At 40.4% G+C, this 22,521-nt stretch overlaps 2 protein-coding genes across 10 annotated transcripts in view; one reads left to right on the top strand and one right to left on the bottom strand.

Annotated features, from left to right (window-relative positions):
- Positions 1–22,521, bottom strand: part of rps16 (ribosomal protein S16) — a 1,145,183-nt gene that overhangs the window by 413,935 nt on the left and 708,727 nt on the right. The window lies entirely within an intron of this gene.
- Positions 1–22,521, top strand: part of nav3 (neuron navigator 3) — a 357,961-nt gene that overhangs the window by 325,775 nt on the left and 9,665 nt on the right. For all 9 annotated transcript variants that reach the window (XM_022671501.2, XM_022671500.2, XM_049473912.1 and 6 more), the window contains 12 exons: positions 7,572–7,655; positions 8,320–8,431; positions 8,653–8,774; positions 12,294–12,463; positions 13,542–13,695; positions 15,176–15,362; positions 17,472–17,569; positions 18,177–18,272; positions 19,116–19,284; positions 21,383–21,618; positions 21,816–21,973; positions 22,372–22,443. In XM_022671501.2, coding sequence (XP_022527222.2) covers positions 7,572–7,655; positions 8,320–8,431; positions 8,653–8,774; positions 12,294–12,463; positions 13,542–13,695; positions 15,176–15,362; positions 17,472–17,569; positions 18,177–18,272; positions 19,116–19,284; positions 21,383–21,618; positions 21,816–21,973; positions 22,372–22,443 — 1,658 coding nt within the window. The remainder of the gene's footprint in view (positions 1–7,571; positions 7,656–8,319; positions 8,432–8,652; positions 8,775–12,293; positions 12,464–13,541; positions 13,696–15,175; positions 15,363–17,471; positions 17,570–18,176; positions 18,273–19,115; positions 19,285–21,382; positions 21,619–21,815; positions 21,974–22,371; positions 22,444–22,521) is intronic.

Genomic DNA, 22,521 nt, shown 5'->3' with positions numbered 1-22,521 from the left:
GTAATGCGAAACATGGGGGTGGTAGTATTGTCCGATCTCATTACTGCTTGTAAACTTGTGAAACAGTGTACTAACTAAATGAAAACTGGAGAACTGTGAGTTTTCTCAGCAGTTACTAGCCTAGTCCCACATTGCTACTGTGGCATTAGCACGCTTGCTATCATGACATTAACATCCTGGTCACTTGGCTTGTCCAACATCACTAACATGGTGGTACCACCCCAGCTATAGTCCTGCTCCCACTTTGCTTATGCTGTGTTAGCACATTAGTGACCAGGTTTATCCAAGATCACTACCGTCGCTTTAGCACACTAGCAACCATGCCTGTACCATGCATGGCCCAGCTCTCTGGTAGGGAGATATTTCAGTCTTCAAGTCCTTCCACCATACGGTTAGATAACCATGCTGAGAGAACTGGTCCCAGCCCAGTTTGATAAACCCTGTCCTTGTGGAAAACAGCCTAATATGGTTACCCTCTGTGCTCAGAACAATTTCACCTTCCAGTGCAAATGCTTCACGTCCAGGTTAGCTTGGGCCAGTGAATTGTGGAATGTAACAGCAGACCCTACAGGAGAATGTCAGGGCATCTGTCTATAAACTAAACTTTAACCACCAGCAGGTCATGCAACAGGACAGTGACCTTTAAAGTCTTTAAATAAATTGAGCTCTGTTTATTACCTTTGGATGAGTTGTGGAGTTATAGGGGTGATATGGGATGATCATCTAACATTGTAACCTCACTAAATCTGCACTAGCTGTTCTGGCTGAATTTAGTCCCCACAGCAATGGTTCAAATCCAGAATCTTATCTGTACAGTAGATACAGTTACTCCAACTCTTTTTAATGCACTTAATTTCAGAAGAAATGTGAAGTAAAGGAGCAGCTGTCCCAATACTTTAATTCATTTAGTGCCGTGGTTTAAAGGAGAAAGGTAAAACCTTGAGCCTCATTGCTCCTGTATTGCAGATACAGTTCCACACACACACACACACACACACACACACAATGGTTTTGCTATTATTATGAAGACCTTCTGTTCACATAACAATAACTGTAGGTAATTTATTCTATTCTTAACCCTAACCTAAGTTACCTAAGCAAATGATTTCCCTGTTTTAGATTTTATAACTAGGTACCAATTTTGGTAAGAAAGCCTTCGAAATTGTGCGTAGCATCAAAACGTCTTCACAAACTGACAAATTATGATATGATACACCTGGTACTCACAATGTTAGCAAAACATCCATGCTTCCAGGCGCACACACACTCGCCGGCCGCTGGGAGAGCTTTGAACTGTGGTTTAAGTGAACATGGCCGAGTTCAAAGCAAAAGCAGTCTGGAGGAGGAGAGGTGTGTGTGTGTGTGTGTGTGTGTGTGGGTAAAAGTGAACACACTGCTGCTGCAGGAGCTCGGGGCCTCTGGGGGAGGAGCCTTTACAAATACTTAAATTACACTCCTGATCTGAACATCAGTCCTCACACACACACGGACACACACACACGCACACACACACAAACACTTGAGTTTAATTTAATTGAATTACACCACATTCACATTTAGTCAGGCAGATCAGAGTACATTACTTGCTGACTTGGATGTAACTGTGTGTAATTTCTAACATTCTTGTTTATTTTACTTTAGAGTGTCTGTGGATCAGTAAAACATGTAAAAGGCTTGAATTCATTCATTCAACTAAGAAAAAAGTCTTATTTTTGTCATAAAATGTCTTAAATGCAAAGTTTAAAAAAGTTGTTAGTTATTGTCATGAAAGACCCAGCAGACCAGGTTTATAGGATCCAAGTGCAGGTTTAATATAACACACAGCAAAAGTACAAAAGAGGGTAATCCAAAGGCAAAAATCCAAAACACAGTCCAAAAGTTCAGAAACACGAGAGATCAGGTAAATATAAACAAAATCCAGGCTCAGACTTGCAGCAAACATTAACAGAGATACATACAAGACCTTGCAAAGAATCACACACAAGCTTGCCCTTATAAAGGCTCAAGGACAAAGACAAAATGGCCGCCTAATGCAGAACCACATTCAGTATTCTGGTGAGAGTGACCTCTGGTGGTTGGGAGGAGAATCCCCAGGCCTATATGTGACAGAACCCCCCCCCCCCCCCTGACGGGCGGCTTCCGACGCCAAAACACCCCGGCGCCGGGGTCGACCTCTGGGCCTGGGAGCAGGACGACCTGGGTTTGCCAAGTGGTAATCCGTGATCAAAGACGGATCCAAGATGTCGTCAGCGGAAACCCAAGAGCGCTCCTCAGGACCGTACCCCTCCCAGTCCACCAGATAGAACATCCGCCGGCCACGGCGCCTGGAATCCAAGAGCGCCCTAACACTGTAAGCAGGAGAGCCCTCCACATCAAGAGGGGGAGGAGGCTCCGACACATGCCCGGGGACCTGGGAGGTAGAGGAAACAGGTTTTAACAGAGAGACATGGAATGTAGGCGAAATGCGATATGTAGCTGGCAAGTCTAGACGATAAGATACAGGGCATATTTGCCTTAACACCTTAAATGGACCTATAAAACGAGGACTTAACTTCTTGGATGGAAGCTTGAGCCTGAGGTCCCGGGTGGAAAGCCACACCATCTGGCCTGGTGACAAGGTGGGAGCTGTCCTTCTGCGTTTGTCAGCGTGAAACTTCTGGCGGCGCACCGCCCTCTGTAGGCGGACATGGGCCTCCTCCCAGGTTTGTGCACTTCTCCGCATCCAGTCATTAACTGCCGGCACATTGCTTGGTTCCCCTGTCCATGGAAAGAATGGTGGCTGGAAACCTAGAATGCACTAGAAAGGTGTTAGACCAGTAGAAGAATGTCTTAAGGAGTTTTGAGCATATTCGGCCCATGGCAAGTAGCGGCTCCAATCATTTTGTGACCTACTGCAATATGAGCGCAGGAACCTACCAATTTCTTGGTTGAGACGTTCGACCTGTCCATTAGCTTGAGGATGATACCCAGAGGTCAGGCTGACATTGATGTTGAGACATGAGCAGAATGCTTTCCAGACATGAGACGTAAACTGAGTGCCACGATCAGAGACAATGTCCTCTGGCAAACCATAGTAACGGAATACATACTGAAAAAGGGCCTCAGCTGTTTGCCAAGCAGTAGGTAATTTGGTCATAGGAACAAGGCGACATGCTTTAGAAAATCTATCAATGATAACCAAAATGGTAGTAAAACCCTGAGAGGCTGGCAGATCCGTAATAAAGTCAATACCTATATGTGACCAAGGTCGGTTAGGGATAGGCAAGGGTTCCAGATGGCCAGCTGGAAGTTGCCTAGGAGATTTAGATTGAGCACAAACAGAACAGTCATTGACAAAATTTTTGACATCATTCCTCAGAGATGGCCACCAAAATTTGTTGCTTACCAGATCGGTCATACGTTGAATGCCGGGGTGTCCAGAGCTCGGGGTGGTGTGGATCCAGTGTAAAAGATGATTGCGCACACTGGAAGGGACGTACGTCTTTTCAGCTGGACAGGTGCTTGGACTGGGGTCGGTTTGCTGTGCCTGTAGAACTTCATCCATAATATCCCACTGTATAGGAGCTATGACAATGGAGGAGGGAAGAATGTTCTCATTTTTCTGGACGGGTTCAGGTCCATGGATTCGAGAGAGAGCATCGGCTTTGGTATTCTTAGAGCCTGGCCTGTATGTCACTGTGAAATCAAAGCGAGTGAAAAATAAAGCCCACCTGGCCTGCCGTGAATTTAGTCGTTTGGCTGTCTTCAGGTATTCCAAATTACGGTGATCCGTCAACACCAGGAATGGATGTTGAGCACCCTCCAACCAGTGCCGCCATTCCTCAAATGCCGCCTTCATGGATAACAATTCTCTGTTGCCTACATCATAGTTTCTTTCTGCCTGGGTTAGTTTCCGAGAAAAAAAGGCACATGGATGTAATTTGGGTGGCATACCTGAGTGTTGAGATAACACCGCTCCCACTCCGGTTTCAGAAGCATCCACTTCAACCACGAATGGGAGAGATGGATCTGGGTGCCGAAGAACTGGTGCAGAGACAAAATGTTTCTTCAGAGCAGTGAAGGCAGCAGAGGCTTCCTCAGTCCACTTCAGAGTTTTCTGTTGTCCTCTCAGCAAAGACGTCAGGGGGGCTGCAACAGAACTGAAACCACGAATAAATCTTCGATAAAAATTTGAAAACCCCAAAAAACGCTGCAATTCCTTGACATTTTTAGGTTGAGGCCAGTTGACTACTGCACTGACCTTCGTTTGATCCATGCTTACACCATTGGCATCAATGTTATATCCAAGGAAAGAAATCTGGTCCTTGTGAAATTCACATTTTTCTGCCTTGACAAACAAGCTATGGTGCAGGAGCCTTTGCAGAACTTGCTTGACGTGATTGATGTGTTCAGACAGGGTAGCGGAGTAGATTAAGATGTCATCGATATATATAATGACCCATCGATCAATCATGTCCCTCAAAACCTCATTAACAAAAGCCTGAAAAACGGAGGGGGCGCCCGAGAGACCATATGGCATAACTAGATACTCATAATGACCTCTTGTGGTGATAAAAGCTGTCTTCCATTCGTCCCCCTTGCGTATACGTATTAAATTGTAGGCGCTGCGCAAATCTAACTTGGTGAAAATTTTGGCATGACGTAACTGCTCAAGGGCTGCTGGCACCAAAGGGAGAGGATAACGGTACTTAACTGTTACAGCATTTAGGCCTCTATAGTCAATGCAAGGCCTTAATCCACCATCTTTCTTTTCTACAAAGAAAAAACCTGCAGCTGCAGGAGAAGTGGATGGCCTGATATAGCCCAACTTAAGAGCTTCGTCAATGTAACTTTCTAGAGCTATCGTCTCTGGCTGAGAGAGGGGATATATCCTGCTTTTGGGTGGGCAGGTGTCTGGCAGAAGCTCTATAGCACAGTCCCATGGTCTATGTGGGGGTAATTGAGAGGCCTTACTCTTACTAAATACCTCTGCTAGATCAAGATACTCAGGGGGAATAGAGTCTGTGGTGTCAACATGAGGGCTTTCAATTTTTGTGGAAAAACAAGGTAGAGATAAACAATTAGCTAAACAAAAGTCGCTCCATTTTACAATGTCACAGTTTCTCCAGGAGATTGAGGGGTCATGTTTGGAAAGCCAGGGGAAGCCTAGTATGATGGGATGGTCAGGAGAGTCTATGGCAAAAAAGGTTAGAGTTTCCTCATGGAACAGACCTACTTTGAGTTTCAGGTTTGTTGTAGTTTTGGTGACTGAGCCATCACCCAGTGGACGTCCATCCAGGGCCTTGATGCTCAGAGGAGTATGACAGGTGTTGAGTGGAATCTGAAGTTTTCGAGCCAGTCCAACGTCCATGAAATTACCAGCTGCTCCAGAATCGACTAGCGCTGAAAGAGAAAAAGATTCTGAACACCACCAAACACTGACACGTAATAGCATTTGTTTGTTTTCAAATAGGCAAGAAACTTTTTCACTCACCTCTGACGTACAGGGCAGGAAGAACGCATATGGCCTGCTTGGCCACAGTACAAACAAAGCCGGTCTCGCAGTCTCCGCTGCCGTTCCTCTAAGGACAAGTGAGCCCTTCCAATTTGCATGGGCTCAGGCTCTGAACTAGAGGGTACAGGAAATGGGTATACCATTTGAGTATTTCGGAGTCTTCTTCTTTCACACAGAAGACTGTCCAGGGCAATAGACGTCTGGATAAACTGGTCCAATGACATGGCGTCTCCCCGACACACCAACTCGGCCTGAAGATCTCGGCGCAATCCTCTGCGGTACATGGTCAGCAAGGCTGGCTCACTCCATCCACTACCAGCAGCTAAAGTTCTGAATTCGAGAGCGTACTCTGCAGCACACTTAGACCCCTGCTTTAAATCGCAAAGAAGTGATCCAACATCACGTCCAGCAGCAGGATGATCAAAAACTGATTTAAAAAGAGCATAAAAACGACTTTCTGAATGCAACACATCACTATTGTTAGTCCATAGAGCAGTGGCCCACTCCTTAGCTCTTCCAGTTAGTAGAGAAAGCACAAAATGTATCTTGTCAACCTCAGACTGGAACTGGGCTGGATGGTGGTTTATATAAAGAGTGCACTGCATTAGAAAGCCTTTGCAATGGTCAGGAGAGCCATCATACCTTTCAGGAACCGCAATAAAAACAGTAGAGGATCCAGGATCAGCAATAGGGGGGTTAGAGGTAGATGAAAGTTGGCTTGGATCATTGCTGGCTGTAGAGTCCAGTTGTTCAGTAGGTTGAGATGGTCGTAGAGCAGCTTGAACTAGCTGAACCAGTTCATCAAGTCTTTGTTCCTGGCGGGCTAGTCGCTCTTCTAAACCTGCTGGATCCATGAGTGGCAAGGTCTTCTGTCATGAAAGACCCAGCAGACCAGGTTTATAGGATCCAAGTGCAGGTTTAATATAACACACAGCAAAAGTACAAAAGAGGGTAATCCAAAGGCAAAAATCCAAAACACAGTCCAAAAGTTCAGAAACACGAGAGATCAGGTAAATATAAACAAAATCCAGGCTCAGACTTGCAGCAAACATTAACAGAGATACATACAAGACCTTGCAAAGAATCACACACAAGCTTGCCCTTATAAAGGCTCAAGGACAAAGACAAAATGGCCGCCTAATGCAGAACCACATTCAGTATTCTGGTGAGAGTGACCTCTGGTGGTTGGGAGGAGAATCCCCAGGCCTATATGTGACAGTTATAAAGAAGACTAAATGTAGTGAAAATATGTTAGATAACCCAGGTTTGCACTGGATACAAGTGTAGCAATACAGACTTAATCATCTTTACTGAGTTTCAGCACAGCCAACAGGAGCACAGCTAATGTACAGCTCTCAATCTACAGTTTCTGAATCAGTTTCTCTGATTTTACTATTTATAGGTATATGTTTGAGTATAATGAACATTGTTGTTTTATTCTATAAACTACAAACAACATTTATCCCAAATAAAAATAAAAATATTGTTATTTAGAGCATTTATTTGCAGAAAAAGAGAAATGGCTGAAATAACAAATAATGCGAAGAAAACAAGTTCATATTCATAAAATTTTAAGAGTTCAGAAATCAATATTTGATGGAATAATCCTGTTTTTAATCACAGTTTTCATGCATGTTGGTATGTTCTCCTCCACCAGTCTTACACACTGCTTTTGGATAACTTTATGCCACTCCTGGTGCAAAAATTCAAGCAGTTCAGTTTGGTTTGATGGCTTGTGATCATCCATCTTCCTCTTGATTATATTCCAGAGGTTTTCCATTTGGTAAAATCAAAGAAAATCCTCATTTTTAGGTGCTCTCTTATTTTCTTTTCCAGATATGTATACATAATAAAAAGCAGAGCCTTTCAGATGGAGTTGAACAGTGTAATCCTGATAGAGTATACATTCTGTGTTTTTATTTGCATTACTGGTGTATTTTATTAGGAATGTGTAGTAGCCTGAGACATTAATCAGAAAATGACCGGAAACCGCTTTGCACTGTTTATTTATAGACTTGTATATACTGTACTATATTAACAAGTGTGTGTGTTTTTGTGTGTGTGTGTTTGTGTACAGTCTCATCTGGTAGCAGCGTTTGAGAAGAGTTTGGGGAATATGACGGGCCGCCTGCAGAGTCTCACCATGACGGCAGAACAGAAGGTATAAAACCCACCTGAACCTTTAAAATTCTTCTTTATACACAGCTGGGTGTTATTTATTTACCTCAGGTCATGTTTCATCATTGTATTCTAGAAATAGGGGTAAAAACTGGTAATATATTTAATAGATAACCTTTTATTAAAGTGTTTGAATGGTTAAAATGTTTGGAACAGATCTGTAGAAGCTAAACGTACAGTTTTAAAATGAACTTGATCTATCTCGTTACTAACTCACTTAAGATATTCAGTAGTTACTCACCCAGTATACTCACCCTTTCAACACAGTTAGAATTATCCAATAGACAACCCATGTAATTCAGAGGGGGTGGGGTGGTGTAAGGGCTTTCTCTGCTTCTAAACATGGTGGCGGGTGATTTTTTTTAACGTAACACAATTAGTTATAGGTTATTGTACTGTGAATGGATAGAGCTAACCTGCTATAGGCTGAATGGGTGGGGCTAAACTGCTATGGTCTTAATGGTGGGGCCTAATTTGCTATAGGCTAATCTAAAACGTGATAAAGTGGGCAGTAAGTGAACCACAGGATAGATGTTTCTAACCCAGGTGTGTGTGGTGTTTGTGTTGTGTTTGTTTTGTGTGTGTGTGTGTGTGTGTGTGTGTGTGTGTGTGTGTGGTGTGTGTTTGGTGTGTGTGTGTGTGTGTAGGAGTCTGAGTTGGTGGAGTTGAGAGAGACTATAGAAGCTTTAAAGACTCAGAACACTGACGCCCAGACTGCCATACAAGTAGCACTGAATGGACCGGACCACCTACACAGAGGTACGCCCACCTACACACACTGCACAATAACTGTCTTACAACTTGTGCTTATACACAGTTATATATACATAACATTGCATGTATATCTGCAGTGTTTATTCATATACACACCGTTTAATGCACACCATATATTTTCATATTCAGTGTTTATGTACACTATGTACACAGAATTTACTGTATTATTTTTATCATAAATGTGTGTGTGTGTGTGTGTGTGTTAGATCTGAAGATCCGTCGGCAGCACTCGTCTGAGAGCATGTCCAGTATTACCAGTGCTGCCAGTCACTCCAGTCTGGGAAGCTGTAAGGACTCAGAGGACAAGAAGAAGAAGAAGAAGAGCTGGGTGAGTTTAACACGGGGCAAGAACTCATGTAGAGCTGCTGATATGAGTGTAAATAAGTCACGTCCTCTATAGAGAATCTAATAATGTGTTCACTTGTGATATACAAGTCCTTACACATTACAGAGGTGATAAGATATAAACATATATAATATATAAAGATAGGACTGACAGCATATACACAAATATTCACAAAATAAACAAGTTAGAAATTTCTAAAGTGTTCAATGTAAATAATTAAAAATTGTACAATTGTACATTTTGGAAAAAAGTCTCAAATTTCTGTTTGTAAGAGGGTGAAAAACTGCACACTGGCAACCCCTGCTGGTCAAATATACAGTACCAGACAAAACATTGGACACACCTGATCTTTTTACACACTTACTTTTCACTAAGGAAAATTGTAAAAAAAAAAAAAAAAAAAAAAAGTAACGCACAGTGACCTGGATAGGTAGCTTTAATCTGATTACTGGATTGGAAATAGTAATGCATTAGATTACTCATTACTGAACAATATGGTCAGATTAGAGTAACACGTTACTGACATTACTGTTCATGAGTGAGAGTCACCTAGAATAGTTTTCTCAGGAGTTCCTGCTGAACAATAGTTGCTCCTTTTCCTTCACACTGTGAAGCTCCAGTTCATCCCAAATCACCTTAATTGATCTGGTTTAGGTCAGGGGATTGTGGAGAACAAAGACTTTTTTACTGTTACTACTACAATAATCAAAATGTGTCCCTTAATTGTTTTCACGCTTTAATATTAATCTACAATGTAAAAACTAAATTAAAGAAAGAAATGAAGAAAAAACTTGGCAACACTTTAAAATAAGACAACCTTTATAAAGGTTTTATGAATGGTTTATTAAAGAGTTTATTAATGGTTATTAATTAGGTTGCAAATACTTTAAACCCCATTGATAAGCATTTAATTAATGTATAACACAGAAATAGAAATGACAATAGTGAGCTGCAAATGAGCAAAATAATAATTCCACATTCGTTTATACTGTCAAATCCTCAGATCTTTCTAGAAACTGATTTTACTTTGTGTTTTCTATCAATCAGCATTAAACCATACATATTAATATATTTATAAGTATTTTATTTCATCAATTTTATAATAATATATTTATAGGTTTTTAAGGCATTTACTAATGCCTAATAAGTAATAATCAAATTTATAAATCATTTATAAATCCTTTATAAAGGTAGTCTTATTTTAAAGTGGTACCAAAAACTTTAAAAGAACTTTGTTCATTTAAATAAGGTAAAATGTATTGATATAATATATATCATTTTATTCAGAACATTGCAAAAATACATTTTTGGTAGTGGCATGTTAATGGGTGCAGATGGATGGGACATTTCCATTTCTGAAGTTGTGTAGATATTTACCATTTCTCCATCCACAGTGTGACGTGTGTACCAGGAATACACCATAGAAAACTAATATTACCACTCACAGTGGACAGTGCAGTGACCGGCGATGTCTGGTTAGAATTGTCCGTGTGAACAATGACTAGCAACTAGTAGTAGAAATCACATCCACATTTAATGCAAAAGACTCCGCCCACATATCCCACAGATGAGTTCAGTGCTCTTTAGCTCCTGTCGGATGTGAAAAAAAAATCATAGGACGCATAGGATGATAGTAATTCCTGTCCCATGGTTCCAAGACTACAGCTAACCTCTGAGTTCACACTTTTTGCTATTTGGCCTTTTCTCTTCCTCTCTCTTTCTCTCTCTCTCTGTCTCTCTCTCTCTATCTATTTCTATTTATCTCTCTCTCTACACGGACAGGGGAAGGACAGAGGACATAAGGTGAATATGAGAAGGCCCTCTGACCCCGCCCTGCATGTCCTGATTGGTTAATAAAAGACAGGTGTTCTGTCTGTGGACCGCATGATTCAGTTTGCCCGCAGATTTGCCCCTTTCTTACCCCTAGGAGTGCCCATATACCCCTCTGTCCTCCCCCTGATACCCCAGATACCTCCTGATGCCCCCTGTAATGTGGCATTAACCCTCATGGACATGCTCTCATATATGCTGTGGCTCATATTGACTGGATAACGAGTGCATAAAATATACATGCTATAGCAGTTTAGCTCCATCTGTTTCTAAAATGTGTTAAATATATGTAACAATTAGCATAGCTCCACCCATTCAGCCATAGCAGTTTAGCCCTGCCCATTCAGCCTACAGCAGTTTAACCCCACCAATTCAGACTTCAGCAGTTTAACCCCACCCATTTAGCCTTCAGCAGTTTAACCCCACCCATTCAGACTTCAGCAGTTTAGCCACACCCATTCAGCCTACAGCAGTTTAGCCCCACCCATTCAGCCTACAGCAGTTTAGCTCCACCCATTCAGCCTACAGCAGTTTAACCCCACCAATTCAGACTTCAGCAGTTTAACCCCACCCATTTAGCCTTCAGCAGTTTAACCCCACCCATTCAGACTTCAGCAGTTTAACCCCACCAATTCAGACTTCAGCAGTTTAACCCCACCCATTTAGCCTTCAGCAGTTTAACCCCACCCATTCAGCCTACAGCAGTTTAGCTCCACCCATTCAGCCTTCAGCAGTTTAGCCCCACCCATTCAGCCTACAGCAGTTTAGCCCCGCCCATTCTGCCTACAGCAGTTTAGCTCCACCCATTTAGCCTTCAGCAGTTTAGCCCCACCCATTCTGCCTACAGCAGTTTAGCCCCACCCATTCTGCCTACAGCAGTTTAACCCCACTAATTCAGACTTCAGCAGTTTAACCCCACCCATTTAGCCTTCAGCAGTTTAACCCCACCCATTCAGACTTCAGCAGTTTAGCTTCGCCCATTCAGTTCACATCACTTTAGCTCTACCCATTCAGACTTCAGCAGTTTAACCCCACCCATTCAGCCTACAGCAGTTTAGCCCCACCCATTCAGCCTACAGCAGTTTAGCTCCACCCATTCAGCCTACAGCAGTTTAGCTCCACCCATTCAGCCTTCAGCAGGTTAACCCCACCCATTCAGCTTTCAGCAATTTAGCTACACCCATTCAGCCTTCAGCAGTTTAGCCCCACCCATTCAGCAATTTAACCCCACCCATTCAGACTTCAGCAGTTTAACCCCACCCAATCAGCCTTCCGCAATGTAACCTGTTATATACTTCTGATCCTGCTTACAGCGGCAAAGTTTTGTATTCTTCTTTTAGATGCCGACTTCAAACTTTCAGATTAAAATTGTATATTTCTAAGGTCAGTAAAGATACATGTCATCTTATCTGCTGTTCAACGTACCAGTTGTTGTATTTTTTCGTGTGGCTTAGACCAATGATCCTCCACTCAAATTCTAAACACTGCTCTGTGGTGGTCTATCCTGTGGGGTCCTGAGTATTGAAGAACAGGATAAAAGGAGGAGGATAATAAAGTGCTGAGAAACAGATACAGAACTACAATCTGTGTACTTGATCCATGTTTGTGTGTGGGTATAACTAATTCAGTGTGTGTGTGTGTGTGTGTGTGTGTGTGTGTGTGTGTCCTCAGCTGCGGAGCTCCTTTAAGCAGGCGTTTGGGAAGAAGAAGAGTACGAAGCTGCAGACGGCCCATGATGAGCTGGATGAGATACCCGACTCACTGCCCGCCTCACCCAAACTACAGCACCAGAGCAACCAGGGCTCCACACCAACCCTGCACTCCTCACCATCCACCACAGAGTGAGTACACATACACACACACCTACAAACATTGGCTACCTTATCAGAAACACCCCCTTTATAGCACAATATGGTGGGTGTTCCTAATGAAGTGACCAGTGAGTGGAGATACAAGATTAATGGTTTATATAGTTTCAGCGGTTTTAATGTTTGTGGCGTTGTTTGTTTTTTATCTGTTAGTTTATGTCTTCCTTTCCCATCTTTTAATAACCTTTATTTGTCTTTCCCCCCTTCTTTAAACTATAATTCTTGTGTTTATTTGTTTTGTGTGTATTTGTGTGTATATATATGTGTGTGTTTGTGTAGAAAGTGTGTGTGTGATAGCAAGTCTTCCCCCATTTGGACCCCAAAGAAAAGGCAAAATGGTCACGTGGTCTACAAGCACAGATCTCGGTAACAGGGTGGAGTGCTGCATGTTAGGGCAGTGTGGCGTGACGGTGTTAAAGTGATGTTTTGTGTAAATTCTGGTTAAAATTCAGATTTGATTTAGTTTCTTCTGTTTTATTTAGGTTTGTTTAATCGAGACATGTTTGGTGTGTGAAGTTTACTACTTTAGTCTTAGCACTGCAGTTACAGGTCTAATGTAGCTAACACGTTATGGAACCAGATAGCATGGTTTTTAGTAATATCTTACTTTATCATGCGCTAACCATACATACCCATTTATAACTATACATTCCCAAAATATTTATCTGTAAGCAGTATTTTTTATTTAGCAGTGTGTATACTACATGAACCAAATTAACTTTTCTCTGTCAATAGTGTGCTATTATTTATAATCTCATTAAATTGACAGTTCATAGGTTAGCTTTAGCACGTAGCTTTAGCAGGAGATGCCTGCGTGTGTGAGTATGTTGTGATGTGTTTAACCCAGACTCCATCCACAAATATGTTTTTTAAAATGCATTTGTAGGCGGAGCCTTGGTAGAATTTCAGCACTTGCTTTATCTTCACTCCACTGCACTGCAGTGTCTGTGCACGGTGCCTGTGTGTGAGCGTTCATCTCTGAAGAACTGTTCTATCTATAAAGCTTTGTGGTGATCTAAAACCGATTTTGTTTGTGTGTGTGTGTGTGCAGGTTGTGTGAGTGTACTGAAGCAGAAGCTGAGATTATCCTGCAGTTGAAGAACGAGCTGAGGGAGAAGGAGCTGAAGCTTACTGATATCAGACTGGAGGCTTTAAGCTCCGCCCACCACCTGGACCAGATTCGAGAGGCCATGAACCGCATGCAGGTACACACACACACACACACACACTTGTTTACACAAGTGCCATACCTATCTAAACCCATCTATATCCACAGTCACCTTTACCACACCTACCTTTATCCTTTGTTAATTCTCTTTTATACCTTTTCATGTTTATCTATAACCATTCATATGCATCAAAACTCATCTATACCAATTCATATTCATTATTTCCAATCTATACCATTTATATGAGTCTATATCAGTCAAAACCTGCCCATGCCCACCTATACACATCTATAACATTTTATACTCACAATCAAATAAAATGTATTTATACAGCACTTTTTATGACTGAAGTTGTCACAGAAGCTTTACAGCAGCTTAATAGATATGTGGACATCTGTATACATTCATTATACAAAAATGTGGAACTTCCCCAGGAGTGACTGGCTGACCAAAATGACCCCAAGAGCACAGTGATGACTCATCAAAGAGGTCAAAAAAACACAACAACATTCAAAAAACTGCTGGCCTCACTTGCTTCAGTTAAGGTCAGCATTCATGACTCCACCATAAGAAAGAGATAAAAAAATGGCCTGCATAGCTGAGCAAAAAGAACATTAAAGCTTGTCTCAACTTTGCCAGAAGACATCTTGATGATGCCCAAGACTTTTGGGAAAATACTTTGTGGACTCACAAGACAAAATTTTAACTTTTTGAAAGGTGTGTGTTCCATTACATTTGGCGTAACACCCCATTTAAAAAAAAAGAACATCAATGCCTACAGTAAAACATGGTGGTGGTAGTGTGATGGTCTGGGGCTGATTTACTGCTTTAGGACCTGGAAGACTTGCTGTGATTAATGGAACCATAAGTTCCATTGTCTATCAAAAGATCCTAAAGGAGAATGTCCGACCATCTGTTTGTGACCTCAAGCTGAAACGAACTTGGGTTCTGCAGCAGGACAATGATCCAAAACACACCAGCATGTCCACCTCTGAATGGCTGAAGAAAGTGAAGTGAAGATTAGGAGTAGCCTAGTCAAAGTCCTGACCGGAATTCAATTGATATGATGTGGCATGACCTTAAAAAGAACGATCATGCTCAAAAACCCTCCAATGTGACTGAATTACAACAATTCTGCAAAGAAGAGTGGAACACAATTCCTCCACAATGTTGTGAAAGACTCATTACAAGTTACTGCAAACGCTTGATTGCAGTTGTTGCTGTTAAGGGTGAAACACTTTTTTACTCAGTGTCATGTAGGTTTGGATGTTTTTCTTACTTAATAAAAACTCTGATTTAAAAAATAACTGCATTTTGTGTTACACATTTATATTTATCAAAACTTGTTTATATCTGTACATTCACTTATATGCATATCAATATCAAATTTATACCCAATCATATCCATCCTGACTCCGCATAGCAATATCATTTCATATCAGTGCTGAACTCATTTCATTTTAATGATCTCTCTCTCTCTCTCTCTCTTTATCTCTCTCTTTCTCTGTGTTAACAGAATGAGATCGAGACACTGAAGGCAGAGAATGATCGTCTGAAGTCCAGTGGAAACTCGACCCCCTCTGCCACGCCTGCTAAAACGGCCCGCCCACCATCCGAAACCTCCAGCACCTCCTCCTCTTCCTCCCGTCAGAGTCTGGGCCTCTCCCTCAACAACCTCAACATCACTGACACCATCATGTCAGGTAAGATGGAGTATATTATCATCAGCAGTTTGTACACCAGGATTTACTACTGATGCTACATAAGAGCTCTACATATTCTGTACTTAGTCAGCATATATTTATCCTACATGGAAGCTCAATATATATATATATATATTGTTATTTGGAAGGTAGATAAAAGTTACCAGGAACAATAAATGATGGAGATGCAGCTGGACATGGTGTAGTATCTGTTGTGTCTTCAAGACAGTGTTGTCCTGTTAGTAATTAATGTGACGTTGGGCTGTTAAAGTTCCTGTAATCAAGGTTAAAGGTGATCCAGCATTGTACCACATTACACCCCACACCATGATTCCAGGCCTTCTGTTAAAATGTGTTTTTAAAGTGAGTATATAGTGGTAGAGTGAAGTGTGTGTAGATGGCAGAGTGAGCTCAGTGGAGGGTGTAATAGTGAAATGGGAGAATCTGAATGCGGAGGTTGGTGGTCTCTGGCACGTCTCTGCCCTGGCTAATTAAAAGTACTGAGCACAGCGCTCTATCTCAGGACTGTTGGGGGGGGCTGTTTAATTGGCGGAGGGGCGAGCAGGGGAGCGAGGGACTGATGGAGTGGTCGAGGAGGATGAGTGGAAGCCGTTATCACTCTTCAGCAGAGCACCACGCTAACATAGCCACCGAATACAAAACAGATACGCCACAGCTTAGCACATCACACCACCACCTCTCTCTCTCACACACACACACACACTTATACTTTTAAAGAATACTGCACACACATTTAAAGACTCACTCCTCAGTACGTGCTAAAATACTTACTTAATGCTTTCTTACAGATATTACTGTACTTACAGTACTTCAGAGTTTAGTAAAATTCTATACCTAGTAGGGTAACAGTTAGTAAATATTGAGTACTTATTTGAACTTATTACTTAATAAACAAAACATAGAAACAATGAATTTACAGAGACCAGAAACTCAAGACAACCAACAACCAAACAGACATAACGTACAAGAACCGACACGGAACACTGAACCAAATGGACTTTGAATACACACACGGAAGTAACAAAAAACAGGAAACACCTGGCAACAGGTAACAAGGGGGCGGAGCTACAAATGAACACAGGTGAAAACACTAGTGGAAAGCTCCACTAGGTAGGATTTAGATTTTGTGCTCGTGGGCTACCCCTACAGTTGTAGAGTGTAATAAATGTTTCAGGCGGATTAGTTTCTCTCTCGTTTTCTGGCATTCACAGACATATTCGGTCTCTTTCCAGCTTCTGCCAGAGTGTCTGTATGTTAGTTTGTAAAGAATGAACCAGTAGACCTTGTAGAACTGTTAGAACTAAAGGTTGGAAAGCAGGTCGCAGTTCTCGCAAGCGCTGGTCGCGGCGCCTCGGAAAACTTACAGAGTCTGGTTTGAGCTCAGAGGAGCTCCGGCACAGACACAAGAGCACCGCTATTCCTCCTATTACACCTCAATGGAGCGCTGCAGTGAGTTTCAAGCTGTAATTTTACTTCTTTAAAAAGATCAGAAATCAAGGAAATCCTACCTAGTGCTGCTTTAAGGCAGAGACACAGGAGGAACACACAAGGCAACATGCAGGGAATATTTAATTGGTATTCATCATATATATGAAGATATAAATGAAACCATGAAGTAGTTCTCATTCAGGGCATTGCACAGGTACTACATTGAATTGAAGCTTAGGACTAACACAAATTCAGTATGTAATACTCAGTGTTTAGTATTCCTGTCGCAAAAGTTCTGTAGACATAGGTGCTTAGCAATTAGCGCTATTTAAAATATTAGTCTTTTAGGACCTAGTACAGGGACTGTATGGGAGCTCAGCACTGATAACTGATATAGTACAGTATTAGTATGAAGGCAGAGGGAAGCAGAGCTGCAGTAACCTTGAGCTGATCAGAGTGTGTGGGTGCTATAAAGCTTTATAAAGAGCTTAATGTCTTTATTGATGTAATTCAGCAGATTTTAATAGCTGACGTCAGAACAGCACTGACTCATCACAAGCTCCTTTAGATCTGTATTCATATTTATGCCTTCTGACTTCTAAAGTGTGATATTAGATTTTGTCTCTGAACTGTATGTAAATCTGAATCTGCTCTCCACAGATCTGCTGCTGGATGATGGTTTTGAGGGAAACTTGCGTAAGGAGGGCCGGAGCGTGAGGATAGTCGTCACCATCTGCGGCGGATCCAACAGAACCAAAGTGAGCAACACCAGCATTTTAGATTCTATTAAATAAAAACCACAAGAACCTTGTATCTCCAAAACAGAAAAAACTTATCCTTCAGTGGAAGCCCACGAAAAATTTGCATTTGTCCATTCATTACTAAATTCTGATGTAATACATTATATTAAATATAATAAATATTTTTTTTTATTATATATAATACCACTGCCAGATTCACATTATGGAGAAAATTTTAAAATAACAAAAATGGAGATACATGTTTTTTGTTTGACAGCAGTGAAATGTATAGCGTGAGTATTACTGTTTATGAATACCATCGCTGCAAAAACCTAGTATCTTCAAGATGGCAACTTTACTCAGAAATTTTAATGGAGATTAATGTTATTTTTATTATGCTATGTCATTTTTTAAGGATTTCTATTGGTCCTTTCATCATCAAATTCTGATACAATATATAAAAATAGCCAGATTCACATTATGTTAGATTTTTTATTTGGCACAGTATTTTGTAATAAGAACCAGTCTAATCTGTAAAAGAATAGTAGCTACAGGTTTATACAGTAAATATATGAACAGTAGCTGCAGTGCTACAGTATCAGTGATGAAGTTATATGATCTGCAGGCGATGAAGGGTCAGGAGTATCTGATCGGCTCCATCGGCGTCAGCGGCAAAACCAAGTGGGACGTGTTGGACGGTGTAATACGACGGCTGTTCAAGGTCAGTACTTAATACTTATTACAGTACTTTATCTTTATACAACACATTCAGTGCAGTATTAAGTATTGATACTACAAAAGAAATGTGTACATATTAAAATTAGTGCACACTTTAGTACTAAAGTACACAGGACACGCTACTCTAATAATTACAATATTATTGTAACTTTTGTAGTCAGTACTTTCTGCTGCCTTTTTTTTACTCTGTTTTTGTTAATAATACAGTATTTATACTAGATAAAACCCAGTACCATCATTTATGCATTAAAAACCATGATCTGTAAATACTAATTACCTGCTACTCGGTTATGTGTAAGTATTTAGGTAATGATACATCACTAGATTAATACTTATATAATACTTATAATATCTATTATCTACTCAGTAATTGTTGTTTGCTATACCTAATACCTCAGAACAAATTATAATCTTAGTACTGCACATGGTATGTAGTGATTAATGGCAAATAGTATTTCCAGTACATATGAGTACAGTGCATACTACTTACTTATATTAATAATAAGTATTTATACTACATAAAAGAATAGATTGTGGGGAATACTTAAGTATACTTTAAGTATTTAAATGAAACTGCAGTATTTCAGTACTTTCTACTGATTCTTTTTTTAGTTTTTATTCTGCATTTAGATTAGATTAAAGCTCAGGACTAATAATTGCATGATTGCAAAATATTTTACAAGATCTACTTAATACTAACTATATACACAGTACATATGCTGTATAAAGGCACAGTATTCAGTACTGAATAATTAATTAATTACTTTACAGTGTGCAGTGTATTCATATTCCTGTTTGAATTGTATGGTGTTATTTTGTGTGTTAGGAATACGTGTTCCGGGTGGATCCGCTGACGAGTCTGGGTCTGAACTCGGACAGTATCGTGAGCTACAGGATGGGAGAGGTGATCCGCTCTCACGCTGCCGAGGTGCCCGAGCTGCTGCCCTGCGGGTACCTCGTGGGAGATAACAATATCATCAGCGTCACTCTGAAAGGTCAGACTCCACCCACTCTTATCCCTGTAGTCTCAGTCTTTATGTACACACCTCTGGGCAGGCTGAAGATTCTCCACAAAGGGGACACTATTAGCACTTAAGTCACTCGTGGTCTGAAGTGGTTTGTAATAGTGGTGCTCTGCATCAGTGACACAGCACATCCTACTGATAATAAATGCTTCAACACACACACTTAGAAATGTTTTAGTTACAATTACAGGGTTTGGTGAGATTTTAAAGAGATATCACATAGGGGTGTACGTACATGATAATATCACCAACAATTTTGAATATCATGAATGATATTATACCCTGAAATATCGTGTCATATCACATCACATTATCACGTTTTTAGCAAAAGAAAAATTCACATTGGTCTAATTTCCCATTATATATCTACTGGAGAAAGATTATATCTGTCCAGTATCATTTATTTTACTTTAATCCTGGATATTTGGAGATATTTGCAGTGCATTATTAGTATCATGACATTCTGGATTATATACTTCTGTTTATTTATTTTTTTATATATTTTTTAATATCTCAGCTATCCATATCAATTATTGCGTGCAATAATACAATTCAAAATTATTTTTAAATGCAGTGTTTTGTCATATCGCCAAAAATATCGTTATCTTAAAAAAAAAACATGAAATATCGTGATATTATTTTAAAGCCCACCCCCAATATCACACTCCAAAAAGTAATTTTGTGTTTTAGTCAGGTGAACTAATATTATTAAGTTGAGTGAACTTACCATCCAGTACAACTCAATAAAATGAGTTCAGAGAACTTCAACCTGAAAACTTTTACATTTTTGTTGAGCCAATGAAAAAATGTGATTTCAACCAACTTTTAGTCACTACCTGTGTCAATGCTCTTTCTACAGTGTTGGTTCATGCAGCTTTCCTATAGGCTCCTGGTACCATATATTTACATATTGGGTGTGGCCTCTTCCTTACTTACCATCTTTGTGTTGTCTGTTGCCCAAAGCTACCTTATCCTGGGTGTGCAGTAATTATAATATACGTGTTGACTGGCAGATCTCAGTGTTGTAGAGCTGTAAGAGCACATTAACTTTGTTCTGTGTTTCTAGTGATCACAGTATGCTGGCTTTGAGCTACAGAGCTCACACTTTACTGAGTTTACTCCTGTATTGCTCCATTATTATACTGTCAGTATTAGCAGTTAAATAATAATATACTAAATATGTTGAGAATACCCATGGTTAACTTAAAATGATAAGTTATGTGAATATTATTAAAGTTTTATTAACTTGAAAGTGTGTGTTAAAATAAAGATGAATTGTTAGTTTATTTGACAGATCAAGGAAAAATTAAACACTTTGTTTTGAGTTGTTTTAACTCAGTGCATCAAGTTGAAACAATAAGTAATGCGTTGATAGAAACATCTTGAGTTTGTTAGAACTTAGAAAGTTTGTTATCAAGTTGAGTTAGCTCAGCTTTTTAAGGCAGCAGGGGAAATTATGTTGCTGAGTTTAAACAACTTAAAATGTTTTACAGTGCATGAGAACTAATGCTGTAATTGTACTAATTGTGCTAATGCTTGTACAAAACCTACAGCATGTTTTGGAGCTGCTGGTCTGTAGCTGCAGCTGCTCTCTGGCTTTGCAGATAGATGATGTTTACACAGGAAATAATAGACTGATTTTAAAGTTCCTTCTCAGGTTTATCTGAATCTGTGTCAGATCATTTAAATGAAGATCAATTTAAATAAAACAATTAAAACAAAATTGTAAACTCCTAACGCCCATCACATCAGTCTTCTGATTCCCACAACACATACACTTTAGAGTTAATTAACATCTCTTCTAATTACTGCTGAGATTAATTACAGACCTAATTACCTGATATTACTCCACAGGGTCTAACTGCCAAACTGTCTACTTTAGTACGTCTCTATTGAGAGAGTGAGGTTATTAAAATCAACTATAACAATAATTACACCCTACAAAAACTCACTCACTCCTCAGCAATACTCATCACTTAAAGAGTTAAACAAGTTTATACTGTATACAGTCACAATCACATATACTGAGTATGAACTCGTGTGTATACCCGCTGCTGTGTGTGTGCAGGCGTGAGGGAGAGCAGTATAGATGACCTGGTGTTCGACACGCTGATCCCAAAGCCCATAATGCAGCGCTACCTGAACTTGCTGATGGAGCACCGGCGCATCATCCTGTCTGGACCCAGCGGCACCGGCAAATCCCACCTCGCCACCAAACTGGCCCATTACATCATTACCAAATCCGGCCGAGAGGTGACCGAGGCCAACCTCGCCTGCTTCAACGTCGACCAGAAATCCAGCAAGGTACTGACAGAGAGAGAGTCTAACCCTTTAAATATTATACATCATTATTTCATATTAAGATTACATTTATGGTTATTTATGCACCTATTTAAAAAAATGGGATGGGGGAAAATAATATTTCTCTAGTTCTCTAATATTAGTTTTTGTGTTTGTGTGTGTGTGTGTGTGTGTGTGTGTGTGTGTGTTGTGATTAACAGCAGGACCTAAGGCAGTATCTCTCCACCCTGGCGGAGCAGTGTAACTCTGAGCACAGTGAAGTGGAGCTCCCCCTGGTGGTGATTCTGGATAACCTGCACCACATCGGCTCCCTGAGCGACATCTTTAACGGCTTCCTCAACTGCAAATACCACAAATGGTAAAAATCAAACGAAGAAACACAATAAACATACTCAGAGTATCAGCTTTATTTGATATTTATTAATAAAATCAAACACACATCAATCCATAAATAAAAGACTGGCAGACAGTGGTCCTCTAAAAAACCTAAAGAACCATTTAGATGCGTACATCTTTCTATTTATGTTTAAACAGGTTCTGTTTCGTATGGCACAGGGTTTCACTACTGCAAGCACAGAACCTGTAATTTGTACCTGTTCTTTACTGTATAGAATCATATGGTGTAGAAATACATAACATAAAGATATTTGCTTGGTGTGAACATGAATACATTCATAAATAATTTTCTCTGGTTATTGATCATGTCTAATCTTGTGTATGTGTGTGTGTGTGTGTGTGTGTGTGTGTGTTGTACAGTCCATATGTGATTGGGACGATGAATCAGGGCGTGTCCTCCTCCCCAAATCTGGAGCTGCATCATAACTTCAGGTACAGTCAGTTAGTGTTCTGTGGGCTGGGCTTATCTTTATTTGCTGTTCACCTCTTTATTAAATCACACTACAAAAT

Source organism: Astyanax mexicanus, chromosome 2, assembly GCF_023375975.1.
Source record: "Astyanax mexicanus isolate ESR-SI-001 chromosome 2, AstMex3_surface, whole genome shotgun sequence".
In the NCBI taxonomy this organism is placed as follows: Eukaryota; Metazoa; Chordata; class Actinopteri; order Characiformes; family Acestrorhamphidae; genus Astyanax; species Astyanax mexicanus.
This window is presented reverse-complemented; position numbering and strand designations above follow the sequence as displayed.